This window comes from Pseudophryne corroboree, chromosome 4 (genome assembly GCF_028390025.1).
Source record: "Pseudophryne corroboree isolate aPseCor3 chromosome 4, aPseCor3.hap2, whole genome shotgun sequence".
NCBI classification, from domain to species: domain Eukaryota; kingdom Metazoa; phylum Chordata; class Amphibia; order Anura; family Myobatrachidae; genus Pseudophryne; species Pseudophryne corroboree.
The window spans coordinates 50,998,238-51,019,478 of record NC_086447.1 but is presented as its reverse complement, the minus strand read 5'-3'; the positions used below and the strand labels follow the sequence as shown (position 1 = coordinate 51,019,478).

Sequence of the window (21,241 nt, the reverse complement as noted above, 5' to 3'; positions counted from 1 at the left end):
GAATAGGAGGGAGATGATACAGGAATAGGAGGGAGATGATACAGGAATATGGAGCAGACAGGGCCGGCGCTACCATTAGGCAGCTTTAGGCAGCTGCCTAGAGCGACAGCCGCTGGAGGGCGGTACTTAGCAGCATACCCACAGCATCGTTTTTATTTCATATAGATCTGTGGTTTCCGGAGGAGGGCATTGAGGACAAGTGACAGCATTTATGAAGCCGCCCCTGCCCCTCGTTAGCAGCAGTCTCCCGCGGCCCGCCCATCAGCAGCTGCAGCGCACTATGGAGGCGGCGGCGGCGGCAGCAGTGACTCCCCGCCAGCAGCAGCGCTAGCCCAGGCGACACCATGAGCTAGAAGAGGGTGGCAGCAGCAGGGAGCAGTAACCCTACACAGCATCCTGACCAGCGGTAAGATGCCGCCCCTGTGTTATGGTGAGGAACCCAACTTGATTGATTCTAACCATAACCAACCCGGACTAGTGGCTGCCTAAAGTCACAACCTGGGGGGAGTGTGCACTGGCTGGGGGAGGAGAGGGATTGGATTTATGTGTGTATGTATGGAGACAGTATGTATATATGGATGTATGTTCAGCATGGATGTATATATGTGTGTATGTATGGAATAGTATGTATATATGTGTGTATGTATAGAGGCAGTGTATGGATGTATGTATGTGTGTATGTATGCATAGAGACAGTATATGGATGTATATATGTGTGTATGTATGGAGATATTATGTGTGTATGTATAGAGGCAGTGTATGGATGTATATATGTGTGTATGCATAGAGACAGTATATGGATGTATATATGTGTGTTATGTACGGAGGTAGTGTATGGATGTATGTGTGTATGTAGAGAGACAGTATATGGATGTATATATGTGTGTTATGTACGGAGGTAGTGTATGGATGTGTGTATGTACGGAGGTAGTGTATGGATGTATATATGTGTGTATGTACGGACGTAGTGTATGGATATATATGTGTGTGTATGTATGGAGGTAGTGTATGGATGTATATATGTGTGTATGTACGGACGTAGTGTATGGATGTATATGTGTGTGTGTGTGTGTGTGTGTATGTATGGAGGTAGTGTATGGATGTATATATGTGTGTATGTACGGACGTAGTGTATGGATGTATATATGTGTGTATGTATGGAGGTAGTGTATGGATGTATATATGTGTGTATGTATGGAGGTAGTGTATGGATGTATATATGTGTGTATGTACAGAGGTAGTGTATGGATGTATATATATGTGTATGTACGGAGGCAGTGTATGGATGTATATATGTGTGTATATATGGAGACAGTGTGTATATATTGATGTATGTATAGAGGCAGTGTATGGATGTATATATGTGTGTATGTATAGAGGCAGTGTATGGATGTATATATGTGTGTATGTATAGAGGCAGTATATGGATGTATATATGTGTGTACGTACGGAGGCAGTGTATGGATGTATATATGTGTGTATGTATAGAGCCAGTGTATGGATGTATATATGTGTGTATGTATAGAGCCAGTGTATGGATGTATGTTTGAGAGAGGCTATGTATGTATGTATGTATGTATGTATGTATGTATGAGAGAGGCCGTGTATGGATGGATATATGTGTGTTTGCATGAAGGCAGTGTATGGATGTATGTTTAAGAGAGGGTATGTATGTATGTATGTATGTATGTATGTATGTATGTATGAGAAAGGTAGTGTATGGATGGATGGATGTGTGTATGTATGCATGGAGGCAGTGTATGTATGTATGTATGTATGTATGTATGAGAGAGGCAGTATATGTATGTATGTATGTATGTATGTATGAGAGAGGCTATGTATGTATGTATGTATGTATGTATGTATGAGAGAGGCAGTGTATGTATGTATGTATGTATGAGAGAATGTATGGATGTATATATGTGTGTATGCATGGAGGCAGTGTATGGATGTATGTTTGAGAGAGGCTATGTATGCATGCATGTATGTATGTATGTATGTATGTATGTATGAGAGGCTATGTGTGTATGTATGTATGAGAGAGGCAGTGTATGGATGGATATATGTGTATGCATGGAGGCAGTGTATGGCTGTATGTTTGAGAGAGGATATGTATGTATGTATGTATGTATGTATGAGAGAGGCTATGTATGTATGTATGTATGTATGAGAGAGGCAGTGTATGGATGGATATATGTGTGTATGCATGGAGGCAGTGTATGGATGTATGTATGAGAGAGGCTATGTATGTATGTATGTATGTATGTTTGCGAGAGGCTATGTATGTATGTTGGAGGCTATGTATGTATGTATGTATGAGAGGCAGTGTATGGATGGATGTGTGTATGTATGCATGGAGGCAGTATATGGATGTATGTATGAGAGAGGCTATGTATGTATGTATGTATGTATGTATGTATGAGAGAGGCAGTGTATGTATGTATGTATGTAAATATGAGAGAGGCAGTGTATGTATGTATGTATGTATGTATGTATGTATGTATGTAGGAGAGTCCGTAAATGTATGTATGTGTGTATGTATGTATGTATGTATGAGAGAGGCAGTGTATGTATGATAGAGGCAGTGAATGGATGCATGTATGTATGTTTGCATGTATGTGAGAGTGTATGTATGGATGTGTGTGTGTGTGTGTGTGTGTATGTATGTATATATATATATATATATATATATATACATACACATATAGAATGTATGTATGTATGTATGTATGTATGTATGTATGAGAGACAGAATGAAAGAGAGATGTGTGTGGCAGAAATAAAGGGAGATAGTATATGTGTAAAAGAGAGCAAGAATGACAATGACAGAGAAAAAGTAGAGAGATGTGAAGGAATGAGGGAGACAGAGTATGAATGTATACTGTATATGAGAGAGGCAGTGTATGGATGTGTATGTATGTATGTATGTATGTATGTATGTATGTATGTATGAGAGATGAATGAAATAGAAAGAGATAGACAGCTGGGTAGGGTGCCAGGATCTGGGAAGGGTGTGCCACTAGGTGTACCCATCAAATAATTAAGGATGTCTTTGAGAGCTACATCCTTATACTCAATGCAGTCAGACGGCTGGGAAACATAGACGCCACCTATGTACTTTCACCTTAGTGACTGGGAAAGTGAGTAATTGATGGTTTTGGGGGGCAGTAGGCAGAAATTTTGCCTAGGGTGCCAAGAAACCTTGCACCGGCCCTGCGAGCAGATGATACAGGAATATGAGGCAGATGATACACGAATATGAGGGAGATGATACAAGAATATGAGGCAGATGATACAGGAATATGAGGGAGATGATACAGGAATATGGAGCAGATGATACAGGAATATGAGGCAGATGATACAGGAATATGGAGCAGATGATACAGGAATATGAGGGAGATGATACAGGAATATGAGGGAGATGATACAGGAATATGAGGGAGATGATACAGGAATAGGAGGGAGATGATACAGGAATATGAGGGAGATGATACAGGAGTATGAGGGAGATGATACAGGAATATGAGGGAGATGATACAGGAATATGAGGGAGATGATACAGGAATATGAGGGAGATGATACAGGAATATGAGGGAGATGATACAGGAATATGAGGGAGATGATACAGGAATATGAGGGAGATGATACAGGAATATGAGGGAGATGATACAGGAATATGAGGGAGATGATACAGGAATATGAGGGAGATGATACAGGAATAGGAGGGAGATGATACAGGAATATGAGGGAGATGATACAGGAATATGAGGCAGATGATACAGGAATATGAGGGAGATGATACAGGAATATGAGGGAGATGATACAGGAATGAGGCAGATGATACAGGAATATGAGGCAAATGATACAGGAATATGAGGCAGATGATACAGGAATATGAGGGAGATGATACAGGAATATGAGGCAGATGATACAGGAATATGAGGCAGATGATACAGGAATATGAGGGAGATGATACAGGAATATGAGGCAGATGATACAGGAATGAGGCAGATGATACAGGAATATGAGGGAGATGATACAGGAATATGAGGGAGATGATACAGGAATATGAGGCAGATGATACAGGAATATGAGGCAGATGATACAGGAATATGAGGCAGATGATACAGGAATATGAGGGAGATGATACAGGAATATGAGGCAGATGATACAGGAATACGAGGGAGATGATACAGGAATACGAGGGAGATGATACAGGAATATGAGGGAGATGATACAGGAATATGAGGCAAATGATACAGGAATATGAGGCAGATGATACAGGAATATGAGGGAGATGATACAGGAATATGAGGCAGGTGATACAGGAATATGAGGGAGATGATACAGGAATATGAGGCAGATGATACAGGAATATGAGGGAGATGATACAGGAATATGAGGCAGGTGATACAGGAATATGAGGCAGATGATACAGGAATATGAGGCAGATGATACAGGAATATGAGGGAGATGATACAGGAATATGAGGCAGATGATACAGGAATATGAGGCAGATGATACAGGAATATGAGGGAGATGATACAGGAATATGAGGCAGATGATACAGGAATATGAGGCAGATGATACAGGAATATGAGGGAGATGATACAGGAATATGAGGGAGATGATACAGGAATATGAGGCAGATGATACAGGAATATGAGGCAGATGATACAGGAATATGAGGGAGATGATACAGGAATATGAGGTAAATGATACAGGAATATGAGGCAGATGATACACGAATATGAGGGAGATGATACAGGAATATGAGGTAAATGATACAGGAATATGAGGCAGATGATACAGGAATATGAGGGAGATGATACAGGAATATGAGGGAGATGATACAGGAATATGAGGCAGATGATACAGGAATATGAGGCAGATGATACACGAATATGAGGGAGATGATACAGGAATATGAGGTAAATGATACAGGAATATGAGGCAGATGATACACGAATATGAGGGAGATGATACAGGAATATGAGGTAAATGATACAGGAATATGAGGCAGATGATACAGGAATATGGAGCAGATGATACAGGAATATGAGGCAGATGATACAGGAATATGAGGCAGATGATACAGGAATATGAGGCATATGATACAGGAATATGAGGGAGATGATACAGGAATATGAGGCAGATGATACAGGAATATGAGGGAGATGATACAGGAATATGAGGCAGATGATACAGGAATATGAGGCAGATGATACAGGAATATGAGGCAGATGATACAGGAATAGGAGGGAGATGATACAGGAATATGAGGGAGATGATACAGGAATATGGAGCAGATGATACAGGAATATGAGGCAGATGATACAGGAATATGAGGGAGATGATACAGGAATATGGAGCAGATGATACAGGAATATGAGGGAGATGATACAGGAATAGGAGGGAGATGATACAGGAATATGAGGCAGATGATACAGGAATAGGAGGGAGATGATACAGGAATATGAGGGAGATGATACAGGAATATGGAGCAGATGATACAGGAATATGAGGGAGATGATACAGGAATAGGAGGGAGATGATACAGGAATATGAGGGAGATGATACAGGAATATGAGGCAGATGATACAGGAATATGAGGCAGATGATACAGGAATATGAGGGAGATGATACAGGAATATGAGGCAGATGATACAGGAATATGAGGGAGATGATACAGGAATATGAGGGAGATGATACAGGAATAGGAGGGAGATGATACAGGAATAGGAGGGAGATGATACAGGAATATGAGGCAGATGATACAGGAATATGAGGGAGATGATACAGGAATATGAGGGAGATGATACAGGAATATGAGGCAGATGATACAGGAATATGAGGCAGATGATACAGGAATATGAGGGAGATGATACAGGAATATGAGGGAGATGATACAGGAATATGAGGGAGATGATACAGGAATATGAGGCAGATGATACAGGAATATGAGGGAGATGATACAGGAATATGAGGGAGATGATACAGGAATATGAGGGAGATGATACAGGAATATGAGGCAGATGATACAGGAATATGAGGGAGATGATACAGGAATATGAGGGAGATGATACAGGAATATGGAGCAGATGATACAGGAATATGAGGGAGATGATACAGGAATATGAGGGAGATGATACAGGAATATGAGGGAGATGATACAGGAATATGAGGGAGATGATACAGGAATATGAGGCAGATGATACAGGAATATGAGGCAGATGATACAGGAATAGGAGGGAGATGATACAGGAATATGAGGGAGATGATACAGGAATATGGAGCAGATGATACAGGAATATGAGGCAGATGATACAGGAATATGAGGCAGATGATACAGGAATATTAGGCAGATGATACAGGAATATGAGGGAGATGATACAGGAATATGAGGGAGATGATACAGGAATATGAGGGAGATGATACAGGAATATGAGGGAGATGATACAGGAATATGAGGCAGATGATACAGGAATATGAGGGAGATGATACAGGAATATGAGGCAGATGATACAGGAATATGAGGCAGATGATACAGGAATATGAGGGAGATGATACAGGAATATGAGGCAGATGATACAGGAATATGAGGCAGATGATACAGGAATATGAGGGAGATGATACAGGAATATGAGGCAGATGATACAGGAATATGAGGGAGATGATACAGGAATATGAGGGAGATGATACAGGAATATGAGGGAGATGATACAGGAATATGAGGCAGATGATACAGGAATATGAGGGAGATGATACAGGAATATGAGGCAGATGATACAGGAATATGAGGCAGATGATACAGGAATATGAGGGAGATGATACAGGAATATGAGGCAGATGATACAGGAATATGAGGGAGATGATACAGGAATATGAGGGAGATGATACAGGAATATGAGAGAGGTGATACAGGAATATGAGGGAGATGATACAGGAATATGAGCGAGATGATACAGGAATAGGAGGGAGATGATACAGGAATAGGAGGGAGATGATACAGGAATAGGAGGGAGATGATACAGGAATATGGAGCAGACAGGGCCGGCGCTACCATTAGGCAGCTTTAGGCAGCTGCCTAGAGCGACAGCCGCTGGAGGGCGGTACTTAGCAGCATACCCACAGCATCGTTTTTATTTCATATAGATCTGTGGTTTCCGGAGGAGGGCATTGAGGACAAGTGACAGCATTTATGAAGCCGCCCCTGCCCCTCGTTAGCAGCAGTCTCCCGCGGCCCGCCCATCAGCAGCTGCAGCGCACTATGGAGGCGGCGGCAGCAGTGACTCCCCGCCAGCAGCAGCGCTAGCCCAGGCGACACCATGAGCTAGAAGAGGGTGGCAGCAGCAGGGAGCAGTAACCCTACACAGCATCCTGACCAGCGGTAAGATGCCGCCCCTGTGTTATGGTGAGGAACCCAACTTGATTGATTCTAACCATAACCAACCCGGACTAGTGGCTGCCTAAAGTCACAACCTGGGGGGAGTGTGCACTGGCTGGGGGAGGAGAGGGATTGGATTTATGTGTGTATGTATGGAGACAGTATGTATATATGGATGTATGTTCAGCATGGATGTATATATGTGTGTATGTATGGAATAGTATGTATATATGTGTGTATGTATAGAGGCAGTGTATGGATGTATGTATGTGTGTATGTATGCATAGAGACAGTATATGGATGTATATATGTGTGTATGTATGGAGATATTATGTGTGTATGTATAGAGGCAGTGTATGGATGTATATATGTGTGTATGCATAGAGACAGTATATGGATGTATATATGTGTGTTATGTACGGAGGTAGTGTATGGATGTATGTGTGTATGTAGAGAGACAGTATATGGATGTATATATGTGTGTTATGTACGGAGGTAGTGTATGGATGTGTGTATGTACGGAGGTAGTGTATGGATGTATATATGTGTGTATGTACGGACGTAGTGTATGGATATATATGTGTGTGTATGTATGGAGGTAGTGTATGGATGTATATATGTGTGTATGTACGGACGTAGTGTATGGATGTATATGTGTGTGTGTGTGTATGTATGGAGGTAGTGTATGGATGTATATATGTGTGTATGTACGGACGTAGTGTATGGATGTATATATGTGTGTATGTATGGAGGTAGTGTATGGATGTATATATGTGTGTATGTATGGAGGTAGTGTATGGATGTATATATGTGTGTATGTACAGAGGTAGTGTATGGATGTATATATATGTGTATGTACGGAGGCAGTGTATGGATGTATATATGTGTGTATATATGGAGACAGTGTGTATATATTGATGTATGTATAGAGGCAGTGTATGGATGTATATATGTGTGTATGTATAGAGGCAGTGTATGGATGTATATATGTGTGTATGTATAGAGGCAGTATATGGATGTATATATGTGTGTACGTACGGAGGCAGTGTATGGATGTATATATGTGTGTATGTATAGAGCCAGTGTATGGATGTATATATGTGTGTATGTATAGAGCCAGTGTATGGATGTATGTTTGAGAGAGGCTATGTATGTATGTATGTATGTATGTATGTATGTATGTATGTATGAGAGAGGCCGTGTATGGATGGATATATGTGTGTTTGCATGAAGGCAGTGTATGGATGTATGTTTAAGAGAGGGTATGTATGTATGTATGTATGTATGTATGTATGTATGTATGAGAAAGGTAGTGTATGGATGGATGGATGTGTGTATGTATGCATGGAGGCAGTGTATGTATGTATGTATGTATGTATGTATGAGAGAGGCAGTATATGTATGTATGTATGTATGTATGTATGTATGTATGAGAGAGGCTATGTATGTATGTATGTATGTATGTATGTATGTATGTATGAGAGAGGCAGTGTATGTATGTATGTATGAGAGAATGTATGGATGTATATATGTGTGTATGCATGGAGGCAGTGTATGGATGTATGTTTGAGAGAGGCTATGTATGCATGCATGTATGTATGTATGTATGTATGAGAGGCTATGTGTGTATGTATGTATGTATGTATGAGAGAGGCAGTGTATGGATGGATATATGTGTATGCATGGAGGCAGTGTATGGCTGTATGTTTGAGAGAGGATATGTATGTATGTATGTATGTATGAGAGAGGCTATGTATGTATGTATGTATGTATGTATGTATGAGAGAGGCAGTGTATGGATGGATATATGTGTGTATGCATGGAGGCAGTGTATGGATGTATGTATGAGAGAGGCTATGTATGTATGTATGGATGTATGTTTGCGAGAGGCTATGTATGTATGTTGGAGGCTATGTATGTATGTATGTATGAGAGGCAGTGTATGGATGGATGTGTGTATGTATGCATGGAGGCAGTATATGGATGTATGTATGAGAGAGGCTATGTATGTATGTATGTATGTATGTATGTATGTATGTATGAGAGAGGCAGTGTATGTATGTATGTATGTAAATATGAGAGAGGCAGTGTATGTATGTATGTATGTATGTATGTATGTATGTAGGAGAGTCCGTAAATGTATGTATGTGTGTATGTATGTATGTATGTATGTATGTATGTATGTATGTATGAGAGAGGCAGTGTATGTATGATAGAGGCAGTGAATGGATGCATGTATGTATGTTTGCATGTATGTGAGAGTGTATGTATGGATGTGTGTGTGTGTGTGTGTGTGTGTGTGTGTGTGTGTGTGTGTGTGTGTATGTATGTGTATGTATGTATATATATATATATATATATATATATATATACATACACATATAGAATGTATGTATGTATGTATGTATGTATGTATATATGAGAGACAGAATGAAAGAGAGATGTGTGTGGCAGAAATAAAGGGAGATAGTATATGTGTAAAAGAGAGCAAGAATGACAATGACAGAGAAAAAGTAGAGAGATGTGAAGGAATGAGGGAGACAGAGTATGAATGTATACTGTATATGAGAGAGGCAGTGTATGGATGTGTATGTATGTATGTATGTATGTATGTATGTATGTATGTATGTATGAGAGATGAATGAAATAGAAAGAGATAGACAGCTGGGTAGGGTGCCAGGATCTGGGAAGGGTGTGCCACTAGGTGTACCCATCAAATAATTAAGGATGTCTTTGAGAGCTACATCCTTATACTCAATGCAGTCAGACGGCTGGGAAACATAGACGCCACCTATGTACTTTCACCTTAGTGACTGGGAAAGTGAGTAATTGATGGTTTTGGGGGGCAGTAGGCAGAAATTTTGCCTAGGGTGCCAAGAAACCTTGCACCGGCCCTGCGAGCAGATGATACAGGAATATGAGGCAGATGATACACGAATATGAGGGAGATGATACAGGAATATGAGGCAGATGATACAGGAATATGAGGCAGATGATACAGGAATATGAGGCAGATGATACAGGAATATGAGGGAGATGATACAGGAATATGAGGCAGATGTCACAGGAATATGAGGCAGATGATACAGGAATATGAGGCAGATGATACAGGAATATGAGGTAAATGATACAGGAATATGAGGCAGATGATACAGAAATATGAGGCAGATGATACAGGAATATGAGGCAGATGATACAGGAATATGAGGTAAATGATACAGGAATATGAGGCAGATGATACAGGAATATGAGGGAGATGATACAGGAATATGAGGGAGATGATACAGGAATATGAGGCAGATGATACAGGAATATGAGGGAGATGATACAGGAATACGAGGGAGATGATACAGGAATATGAGGGAGATGATACACGAATATGAGGGAGATGATACAGGAATATGAGGGAGATGATACAGGAATATGAGGGAGATGATACACGAATATGAGGGAGATGATACAGGAATATGAGGGAGATGATACAGGAATATGAGGCACATGATACAGGAATATGAGGGAGATGATACACGAATATGAGGGAGATGATACACGAATATGAGGGAGATGATACAGGAATATGAGGCACATGATACAGGAATATGAGGGAGATGATATAGGAATATGAGGCAGATGATACAGGAATATGAGGCAGATGATACAGGAATATGAGGTAAATGATACAGGAATATGAGGGAGATGATACAGGAATATGAGGCAGATGATACAGGAATATGAGGTAAATGATACAGGAATATGAGGCAGATGATACAGGAATATGAGGCAGATGATACAGGAATATGAGGCAGATGATACAGGAATATGAGGGAGATGATACAGGAATATGAGGCAGATGATACAGGAATATGAGGCAGATGATACAGGAATATGAGGGAGATGATACAGGAATATGAGGCAGATGATACAGGAATATGAGGCAGATGATACAGGAATATGAGGGAGATGATACAGGAATAGGAGGCAGATGATACAGGAATATGAGGGAGATGATACAGGAATATGAGGTAAATGATACAGGAATATGAGGGAGATGATACAGGAATATGAGGTAAATGATACAGGAATATGAGGGAGATGATACAGGAATATGAGGGAGATGATACAGGAATATGAGGGAGATGATACAGGAATATGAGGCAGATGATACAGGAATATGAGGCAGATGATACAGGAATATAAGGCAGATGATACAGGAATATGAGAGAGATGATACAGGAATATGAGGGAGATGATACAGGAATATGAGAGAGATGATACAGGAATATGAGGCAGATGATACAGGAATATGAGGGAGATGATACAGGAATATGAGGCAGATGATACAGGAATATGAGGCAGATGATACAGGAATATGAGGCAGATGATACAGGAATATGAGGGAGATGATACAGGAATATGGAGCAGATGATACAGGAATATGAGGCAGATGATACAGGAATATGAGGCAGATGATACAGGAATATGAGGGAGATGATACAGGAATATGAGGCAGATGATACAGGAATATGAGGCAGATGATACAGGAATATGAGGCAGATGATACAGGAATATGAGGCAGATGATACAGGAATATGAGGCAGATGATACAGGAATATGAGGGAGATGATACAGGAATATGGAGCAGATGATACAGGAATATGAGGCAGATGATACAGGAATATGAGGCAGATGATACAGGAATATGAGGGAGATGATACAGGAATATGAGGCAGATGATACAGGAATATGAGGCAGATGATACAGGAATATGAGGCAGATGATACAGGAATATGAGGCAGATGATACAGGAATATGAGGCAGATGATACAGGAATATGAGGCAGATGATACAGGAATATGAGGGAGATGATACAGGAATATGAGGGAGATGATACAGGAATATGAGGGAGATGATACAGGAATATGAGGTAAATGATACAGGAATATGAGGCAGATGATACAGGAATATGAGGCAGATGATACAGGAATATGAGGTAAATGATACAGGAATATGAGGCAGATGATACAGGAATATGAGGCAGATGATACAGGAATATGAGGCAGATGATACAGGAATATGAGGGAGATGATACAGGAATATGGAGCAGATGATACAGGAATATGAGGCAGATGATACAGGAATATGAGGGAGATGATACAGGAATATGAGGCAGATGATACAGGAATATGAGGCAGATGATACAGGAATATGAGGCAGATGATACAGGAATATGAGGGAGATGATACAGGAATATGAGGCAGATGATACAGGAATATGGAGCAGATGATACAGGAATATGAGGGAGATGATACAGGAATATGAGGCAGATGATACAGGAATATGAGGGAGATGATACAGAAATATGAGGGAGATGATACAGGAATATGGAGCAGATGATACAGGAATATGAGGCAGATGATACAGGAATATGAGGGAGATGATACAGGTATATGGAGCAGATGATACAGGAATATGGAGCAGATGATACAGGAATATGAGGCAGATGATACAGGAATATGAGGGAGATGATACAGGAATATGAGGGAGATGATACAGGAATATGAGGTAGATGATACAGGTATATGGAGCAGATGATACAGGAATATGGAGCAGATGATACAGGAATATGAGGCAGATGATACAGGAATATGAGGGAGATGATACAGGAATATGAGGGAGATGATACAGGAATAGGAGGGAGATGATACAGGAATATGAGGGAGATGATACAGGAATATGAGGGAGATGATACAGGAATAGGAGGGAGATGATACAGGAATATGAGGGAGATGATACAGGAATATGAGGCAGATGATACAGGAATATGAGGCAGATGATACAGGAATATGGAGCAGATGATACAGGAATATGAGGCAGATGATACAGGAATATGAGGCAGATGATACAGGAATATGAGGGAGATGATACAGGAATATGAGGGAGATGATACAGGAATATGAGGCAGATGATACAGGAATATGAGGGAGATGATACAGGAATATGAGGCAGATGATACAGGAATATGGAGCAGATGATACAGGAATATGAGGGAGATGATACAGGAATATGAGGCAGATGATACAGGAATATGAGGGAGATGATACAGAAATATGAGGGAGATGATACAGGAATATGGAGCAGATGATACAGGAATATGAGGCAGATGATACAGGAATATGAGGGAGATGATACAGGTATATGGAGCAGATGATACAGGAATATGGAGCAGATGATACAGGAATATGAGGCAGATGATACAGGAATATGAGGGAGATGATACAGGAATATGAGGGAGATGATACAGGAATATGAGGTAGATGATACAGGTATATGGAGCAGATGATACAGGAATATGGAGCAGATGATACAGGAATATGAGGCAGATGATACAGGAATATGAGGGAGATGATACAGGAATATGAGGGAGATGATACAGGAATAGGAGGGAGATGATACAGGAATATGAGGGAGATGATACAGGAATATGAGGGAGATGATACAGGAATAGGAGGGAGATGATACAGGAATATGAGGGAGATGATACAGGAATATGAGGCAGATGATACAGGAATATGAGGCAGATGATACAGGAATATGGAGCAGATGATACAGGAATATGAGGCAGATGATACAGGAATATGAGGCAGATGATACAGGAATATGAGGGAGATGATACAGGAATATGAGGGAGATGATACAGGAATATGAGGGAGATGATACAGGAATATGAGGGAGATGATACAGGAATAGGAGGGAGATGATACAGGAATATGAGGGAGATGATACAGGAATATGGAGCAGATGATACAGGAATATGAGGCAGATGATACAGGAATATGAGGCAGATGATACAGGAATATGAGGCAGATGATACAGGAATATGAGGGAGATGATACAGGAATATGAGGGAGATGATACAGGAATATGAGGCAGATGATACAGGAATATGAGGGAGATGATACAGGAATATGAGGCAGATGACACAGGAATATGAGGCAGATGATACAGGAATATGAGGCAGATGATACAGGAATATGAGGCAGATGATACAGGAATATGAGGCAGATGATACAGGAATATGAGGGAGATGATACAGGAATATGAGGGAGATGATACAGGAATATGAGGCAGATGATACAGGAATATGGAGCAGATGATACAGGAATATGAGGCAGATGATACAGGAATATGAGGCAGATGATACAGGAATATGAGGCAGATGATACAGGAATATGAGGGAGATGATACAGGAATATGAGGCAGATGATACAGGAATATGAGGCAGATGATACAGGAATATGAGGCAGATGATACAGGAATATGAGGGAGATGATACAGGAATATGAGGGAGATGATACAGGAATATGAGGCAGATGATACAGGAATATGAGGCAGATGATACAGGAATATGAGGGAGATGATACAGGAATATGAGGCAGATGATACAGGAATATGAGGCAGATGATACAGGAATATGAGGGAGATTATACAGGAATATGAGGCAGATGATACAGGAATATGAGGCAGATGATACAGGAATATGAGGGAGATGATACAGGAATATGAGGGAGATGATACAGGAATATGAGGCAGATGATACAGGAATATGAGGCAGATGATACAGGAATATGAGGCAGATGATACAGGAATATGAGGCAGATGATACAGGAATATGAGGCAGATGATACAGGAATATGAGGCAGATGATATTGTTAGTACAGTGAGTGCAGCACAGCAGGAATTAGTTCCAATGTGTCACTTGCGGATAAAGAATGAATGCTGCTATTTGTTTGTGCAGAATGTGTTACTACTATACCTCTATCTATAGGATACTGCATGCTAATTACAACTGAGCACTGGAGTAACAAATTACTGAAAGTACAATAAATCAATGACACTTGTTTCTCCAGGTATTATCTGTCTCTGAGCAGTTAGTAAGAAGCGCTGGACTGCGCTGGATTTTTATGTCAGATCGTCAGTTATATGTTATTTATTTCCTATTGCTGCGTGGGTACGCTATGCCCGATGTATGTGACGCTTCTGCACCGTGGTATTATAACTGCATGGGTACGCTACACCCGCTGTATGTGATGCCTCTGCACCGTGATATTATAGCACAAGCCGTTAACCAACCTAATTAGCTCAGTATGAACATTTGTTACTGTAAATGAGATAGTTTAACAACATTACTCTGGATTTTGTCCCAGCAAGTCCGGGCGCAGTGTGTGCGCTTTAATTCAATTGTTCCCTAATCATGATAAATCAATGGCACATTTGGTAAAGAAGAAAGACATTAGGAAAGAGCAGGGAAATGTGTATATTTCTTTATGACCTTTTTTTCAAGCTGTGATGTCACTGTGTGGACGGAGATAGAGTACCAGCCAATCAGCTCCTAACTGTCATTTTTCAACTTGGCAGCCTGTGACTTGGCAGTTAGGAGCTGATTGGCTGGTACTATATCTCTCTTCAAGGCTTAGTACATAGACCCTGAGAATTCACAGCTGCACGCAATACCGATATTCATATACGGCCTAATTCCGATCATCCGCGACACCATCGGCTGGCTCTTGGGGTCGGCCAGGAAATCTCCATCCTCTGACAGAGATCCTGTTTGTGAGTAATTGCAGGGAAGCAAACAAAAAGGTAAAAAACAGCGCTAACCAGGTGCTAATGTTAATCGTTGTGTACAAATTTAATAAACAATGTTAAAATGACATAAAATACATACATATAAAATCTAATATGAAAAAGCCTCAATGTCAGTGTTATGACCAAAATGAATTCTCCAAGGACATCTGTATAGGCCAAGTGATGAATGAGAATGTTCCAATATTATGTCATGCAATGACCAAGCACGGATAACCAGTTTATAATTACCAGGTATCAAGTGGTAAAGATGCCGGGTATTCCACCTAGCGGTGTGACGGTACTTCTGTCCTGCGCCAATATGAATGGTGGTTCTCCCCTTTTAATTAAACATCCATTAAACATTGATAAAGCTGCCAAATAGACAGTGAAACGCGTTAGTTGCCAGCCCATGACCAGGACATTGCCAGGCCAGTGATCGAGACCATCTGCAGCGGTCCACAGAATTGACAACAAACTGTCATCCATAAATTTGGACATCTATGTTTGGGACTACCCACAGTGGTCTATAGAGCTCTGACCCATCCAATATTTATCCATCCGGACACCTATCCAGAATCTGTCATTGTGGATGTTTAATTAAAAGGGGAGAACCACCATTCATATTGGCGCAGGACAGAAGTACCGTCACCTCGCTAGGTGGAATACCGGCATCTTTACCACTTGATATCTGGTAATTATAAACTGGTTATCCGTGCTTGGTCATTGCTTGACATAATATTGGAACATTCTCATTCATCACTTGGCCTATACAGATGTCCTTGGAGAATTCATTTTGGTCATAACGCCGGCATTGAGGCTTTTTCATTTTAGATTTAAATGTATGTATTTTATGTCATTTTAACATTGTTTATTAAATTTGTACACAACAATTAACATTAGCACCTGGTTAGCGCTGTTTTTACCTTTTTGTTTGCTTTGCCACACAAGGTGACTGACTATCACCTTATTTTAACAGCCGCTTAGGAAATCAGCTCTGTCAAAGCGCCCGAAAATATATTAATTTATTCATATATTTACAAACTATCCGAATTGCAGGGAAGCGGCTGTGCAATTCCGCACAAATAAAAAACGAACGCAGCAAGAGGCGTCTGTAGGAGATAGAGGCTCCCTACATGAGTCTGCGATCCGTGTGCGGTGCCTGAAGCCTCACTATGGTAGCAGACCGCGTTCAGTCTGGGTAAGCCACAGCTTATTCAGACTGGCCGTCAGACCCAGACAGCCGTGTCCCGGAACTCTGCATCCAGCAATGCAGACCCCGGTCCTGGCACACCTACAAAACAGGGACGGCGTGGCCCAGTTTGAAAGACAGTGCAGGATACTGTATGTCAATTATGCTACGGATAAGGGGGGGAGGGGGTTGCGAGCGGTATCGCACATGCATAGGCCACAAACCATCAGAATTGCGGGGGTGCGCTCAAAGATGCACAGCCACAGGTATAGGAGGCCGTGGTCAGCTGGAGAATCTGCACCTGCCAGCGTCGCACTGGTCAGTCAGGAGGCCGGGGTGATCTGCGATTGGTCCCACTGACTACCGTGTGGGCGGGGTCAACACTAATTATACGTCTGCAAAGTATAAACTTGTAGACAATTGCAACACAGACACCGGCCCTGCAAGCCTCACATGCAGTGAGTTACATAACTCAGTCCTGTATCTGTATAAGGAGATTGGAGGTCCAATAACAGGCTTAATTGCTTAGAAGGAACCTTTCTTCACTGGTTCCCTGGGCAGGAACTTTTCATAAGAGCTTTGTTTCCGGACGGAGGGACTGATTCACACTTGCACGCTATTGCTGCTGCAAATGCGATTTTCATAGGTGCAAATATATCAGCCGCCACATATTGGGGGTCATTCCGAGTTGTTCGCTCGTTATTTTTTTGTCGCAACGGAGCGATTAGTCGCTAATGCGCATGCGCAATGTCCGCAGTGCGACTGCGCCAAGTAAATTTGCTATGCAGTTAGGTATTTTACTCACGGCATTACGAGGTTTTTTCTTCGTTCTGGTGATCGTAATGTGATTGACAGGAAGTGGGTGTTTCTGGGCGGAAACAGGCCGTTTTATGGGTGTGTGCAAAAAAACGCTACCGTTTCTGGGAAAAACGCGGGAGTGGCTGGAGAAACGGGGGAGTGTCTGGGCGAACGCTGGGAGTGTTTGTGACGTCAAACCAGGAACGAAACTGACTGAACTGATCGCAGTTGCCAAGTAAGTCTGGAGCTACTCAGAAACTGCTAAGAAGTGTCTATTCGCAATTCTGCTAATCTTTCGTTCGCAATATAGATAAGATAAGATTCACTCCCAGTAGGCGGCGGCTTAGCGTGTGCAAAGCTGCTAAAAGCAGCTTGCGAGCGAACAACTCGGAATGAGGGCCATTGTACCGAGACACCCACCGTCGCAGATCACGAAAACATCGCCTCTTTGAGTGAGTATGGTCGCGCAGTGCTGGCGCCGTAACTGAGACTGATAAAGGAATCACAGACGCTGCCTAAGACGCGCCAAAATAGCCTGAACACGCCCGCGTTTTTGCTGTCACTCTCCGTTATCTCCCACAAAACGGTCGCATCCTGTTAATCACTTTCGAATGAATTCTCATTGCATCCATAATTGCAAATCAATTTCCACGCATACATATTGCGGCCGGGACGCATGCGCAGGACACAGATATTCACTCCACTGCGTGAACATTAGAATAGCGCACAACTATGAATCAGACCCAGTGCATCATGCACAGAATGGATTCTATTTTATATTTATCTTGGTTGTGTTTGCTGTACGGTGTAGAAGGTTTGGCGTACACAGGCGGTGGTCCATGCTACATAGCTGTGTCTGTGTATTTGTTCTTTCCATTTTACCACTGAAAACTTGGGCCTTGTAAACACTGTTTTCATATTGTATACAAATGCTACGTATCTTGTGTCTACCCAAATGAAAAAGTAAAAACAAGAGCTGCGTTCCAAGAATAACGCCTAAAACCCCCCACAATTCTGTTTTGATTACTCCAACATGAAATTATGTCACCAAACCAGGTATAAGTATTGCTACAATACTTTATAAATACTGCTCACCATTCCATAACACTAGAGATGTCACCCTCGACTGCCAGTTTCCCTTAATACCGCAGCGCAGGGTCGGACTGGCCCACAGGGGTACAGGCGAAACCACCGATGGGCCCCACTGCCTGGGGGCCCACCTTCTGCTCTAAGGAGGTTCCAGACTGTGCACTTGTATTATACATGGTAGATAAGTTGCATTACACTGCACAAGACAATTGTGTATTTCAAGCCTCTGTAAAGGCTGGCCACACCCCCTTTGTAGGCTGTCCACACCCCTAAGTATGGGCCCCCTATCACTGCATTCCCCCGGTGGGCCCTTCATGCCCCAGTCCGACACTGCTGCAGCAGTTACATTTTCATAGATAGGTTAATACAATTATAGGCCCCCACAGCTGTTTTTGCTGGTAATATGCCCCTTTGGAACATCGGGCAGACTAGCCGGGATCTCAAAGATGCCTGCAAGTCGCAGGCTGTTACATTGACCCCCGTATATTTGAAGGGGGAGAGTCTGGATTTCCATGAATATCGTTTCAGCTCCCAAATTGTCTGCCCCTACCAGTATTTTCACAAAACAGTCATTGTCATGGCTACAAAGAGCAAACTGGGTGACGGTGAGGGACTGGCATTGCATGTAGGTGCACTGAAACTACGCCAACCAATACAAAATGTGCATTCATTATCTAAACTGTTCTAGACAGATGAAAGATATTTACTGGTTGGTTGGAATAGTTGTACGACAGGTATCCAACTTAGAGCTTCAAATACACCTAGTAGTGCCATCAGTTAATGAACTGGGGTGTTTATATTTTGATTCCTCAAAGTTTACATGCCGAGAATAAGTCTGATACTTACAGAAAAATCAGCGTCCTCAGTCCTCAGGTGATCCGCTATGTAGTGAACGCCTTCTAAAGCTTTTAAAATGCTCGGGGAGAGCAAGAAATTAGGTTCAGCGCTCTCCGCCTTGTTTTGTCGAGGGGTCTGGCACTGCCCCCCTGGCACGGGATGGTTATAGTCATAACGGTACTGAACGCTGTGGGTGTGGGTGGACATGTGATGTACGTGGCAAGGCTGCATCTCAACCTCCTGTTCCCCCCATTTATCGTCCACATCCGTCTCCATCCAGTATTTGGAAGTACTAAGTTTAAGCTCCGGCGTGTCATACTGACCAATAATGTCTTCCACCGGAGCCGGTGGCCGCTTCATAAAAAGCCACCTGGGTATGTGGTCCAGAAAGACTGAGCGCACCCAGAGAGGCATCTTATGAGTACTAGGTGAGCGGTGGTGCACGTTCAGCACGAAAACGGTGATGACAATGGAGAGCGTGACGAAGATCATGGTGAAGAGGAGGTACTCCCCAATCAGTGGGATCACCAGTGATGTGGAGGGGATGATCTCTGTGATCAGCAGAAGAAAGACAGTGAGGGACAAAAGTACGGAGATGCAGAGAGTGATCTTCTCCCCGCAGTCGGATGGAAGATAGAACACCAGGACGGTAAGGCAGGAGATCAGAAGACATGGAATAATTAAATTGATGGTGTAGAACAGGGGCAGTCTCCTAATGATAAAGAAGTATGTGATGTCGGGGTATATTTCCGTGCAGCAGTCATACTTTTTAGAGTTGTACGTCCCAACAGCGTTGACTATGGCCCACTCCCCGCTCTCCCAGTAGTCCTTCAGGTCCACGTTGCGCTCCATGCTCTCAAGGTCAATGTTGGCCTTGTCGTAAGTCCAAGAACCAAATTTCATCTTGCAGTTCTGCTGGTCAAAGGGGAAGAAGGTGACGTCAATGCTGCAGGAGCTCTTGTAGATAGCCGGGGGGGTCCACTTTACCTTCCCGTTGTGAAACAGATGGGCTTTCGTCATGTGTGTGATCGCGAACTCCCCATCCGCACTGCCGGAGAAATAAAGAGAAACTCATTTAGTTACTCACGTAAAGTCTAACGCAACTCAGAGACCTACAGTAGCTCAAGAGGGAAACAAATGCATGGAAGTTCTGGATTCCGGAACGTTTGCTACAGTAGCCAGTTACAGCCTAAAAAATAATGATTTCAGCCTAAAGGTGATACAAACTGCGCACTAAACTCAGCTTCAGTGTTTTATTATGTTATCTCTGCGACGTGCAGGATTTTATTCTTGAATATATTTTAGCAGTGGAAACA

The 21,241-nt window shown here is 42.1% G+C and overlaps 1 protein-coding gene across 2 annotated transcripts in view; it reads right to left on the bottom strand.

Moving 5' to 3' along the window:
• CHRNA2 (cholinergic receptor nicotinic alpha 2 subunit) overlaps nucleotides 1-21,241 on the bottom strand; it is a 179,275-nt gene that overhangs the window by 19,836 nt on the left and 138,198 nt on the right. For both annotated transcript variants that reach the window (XM_063915030.1, XM_063915033.1), the window contains one exon: nucleotides 19,935-20,973. In XM_063915030.1, the coding sequence (XP_063771100.1) occupies nucleotides 19,935-20,973 (1,039 nt within the window). The remainder of the gene's footprint in view (nucleotides 1-19,934; nucleotides 20,974-21,241) is intronic.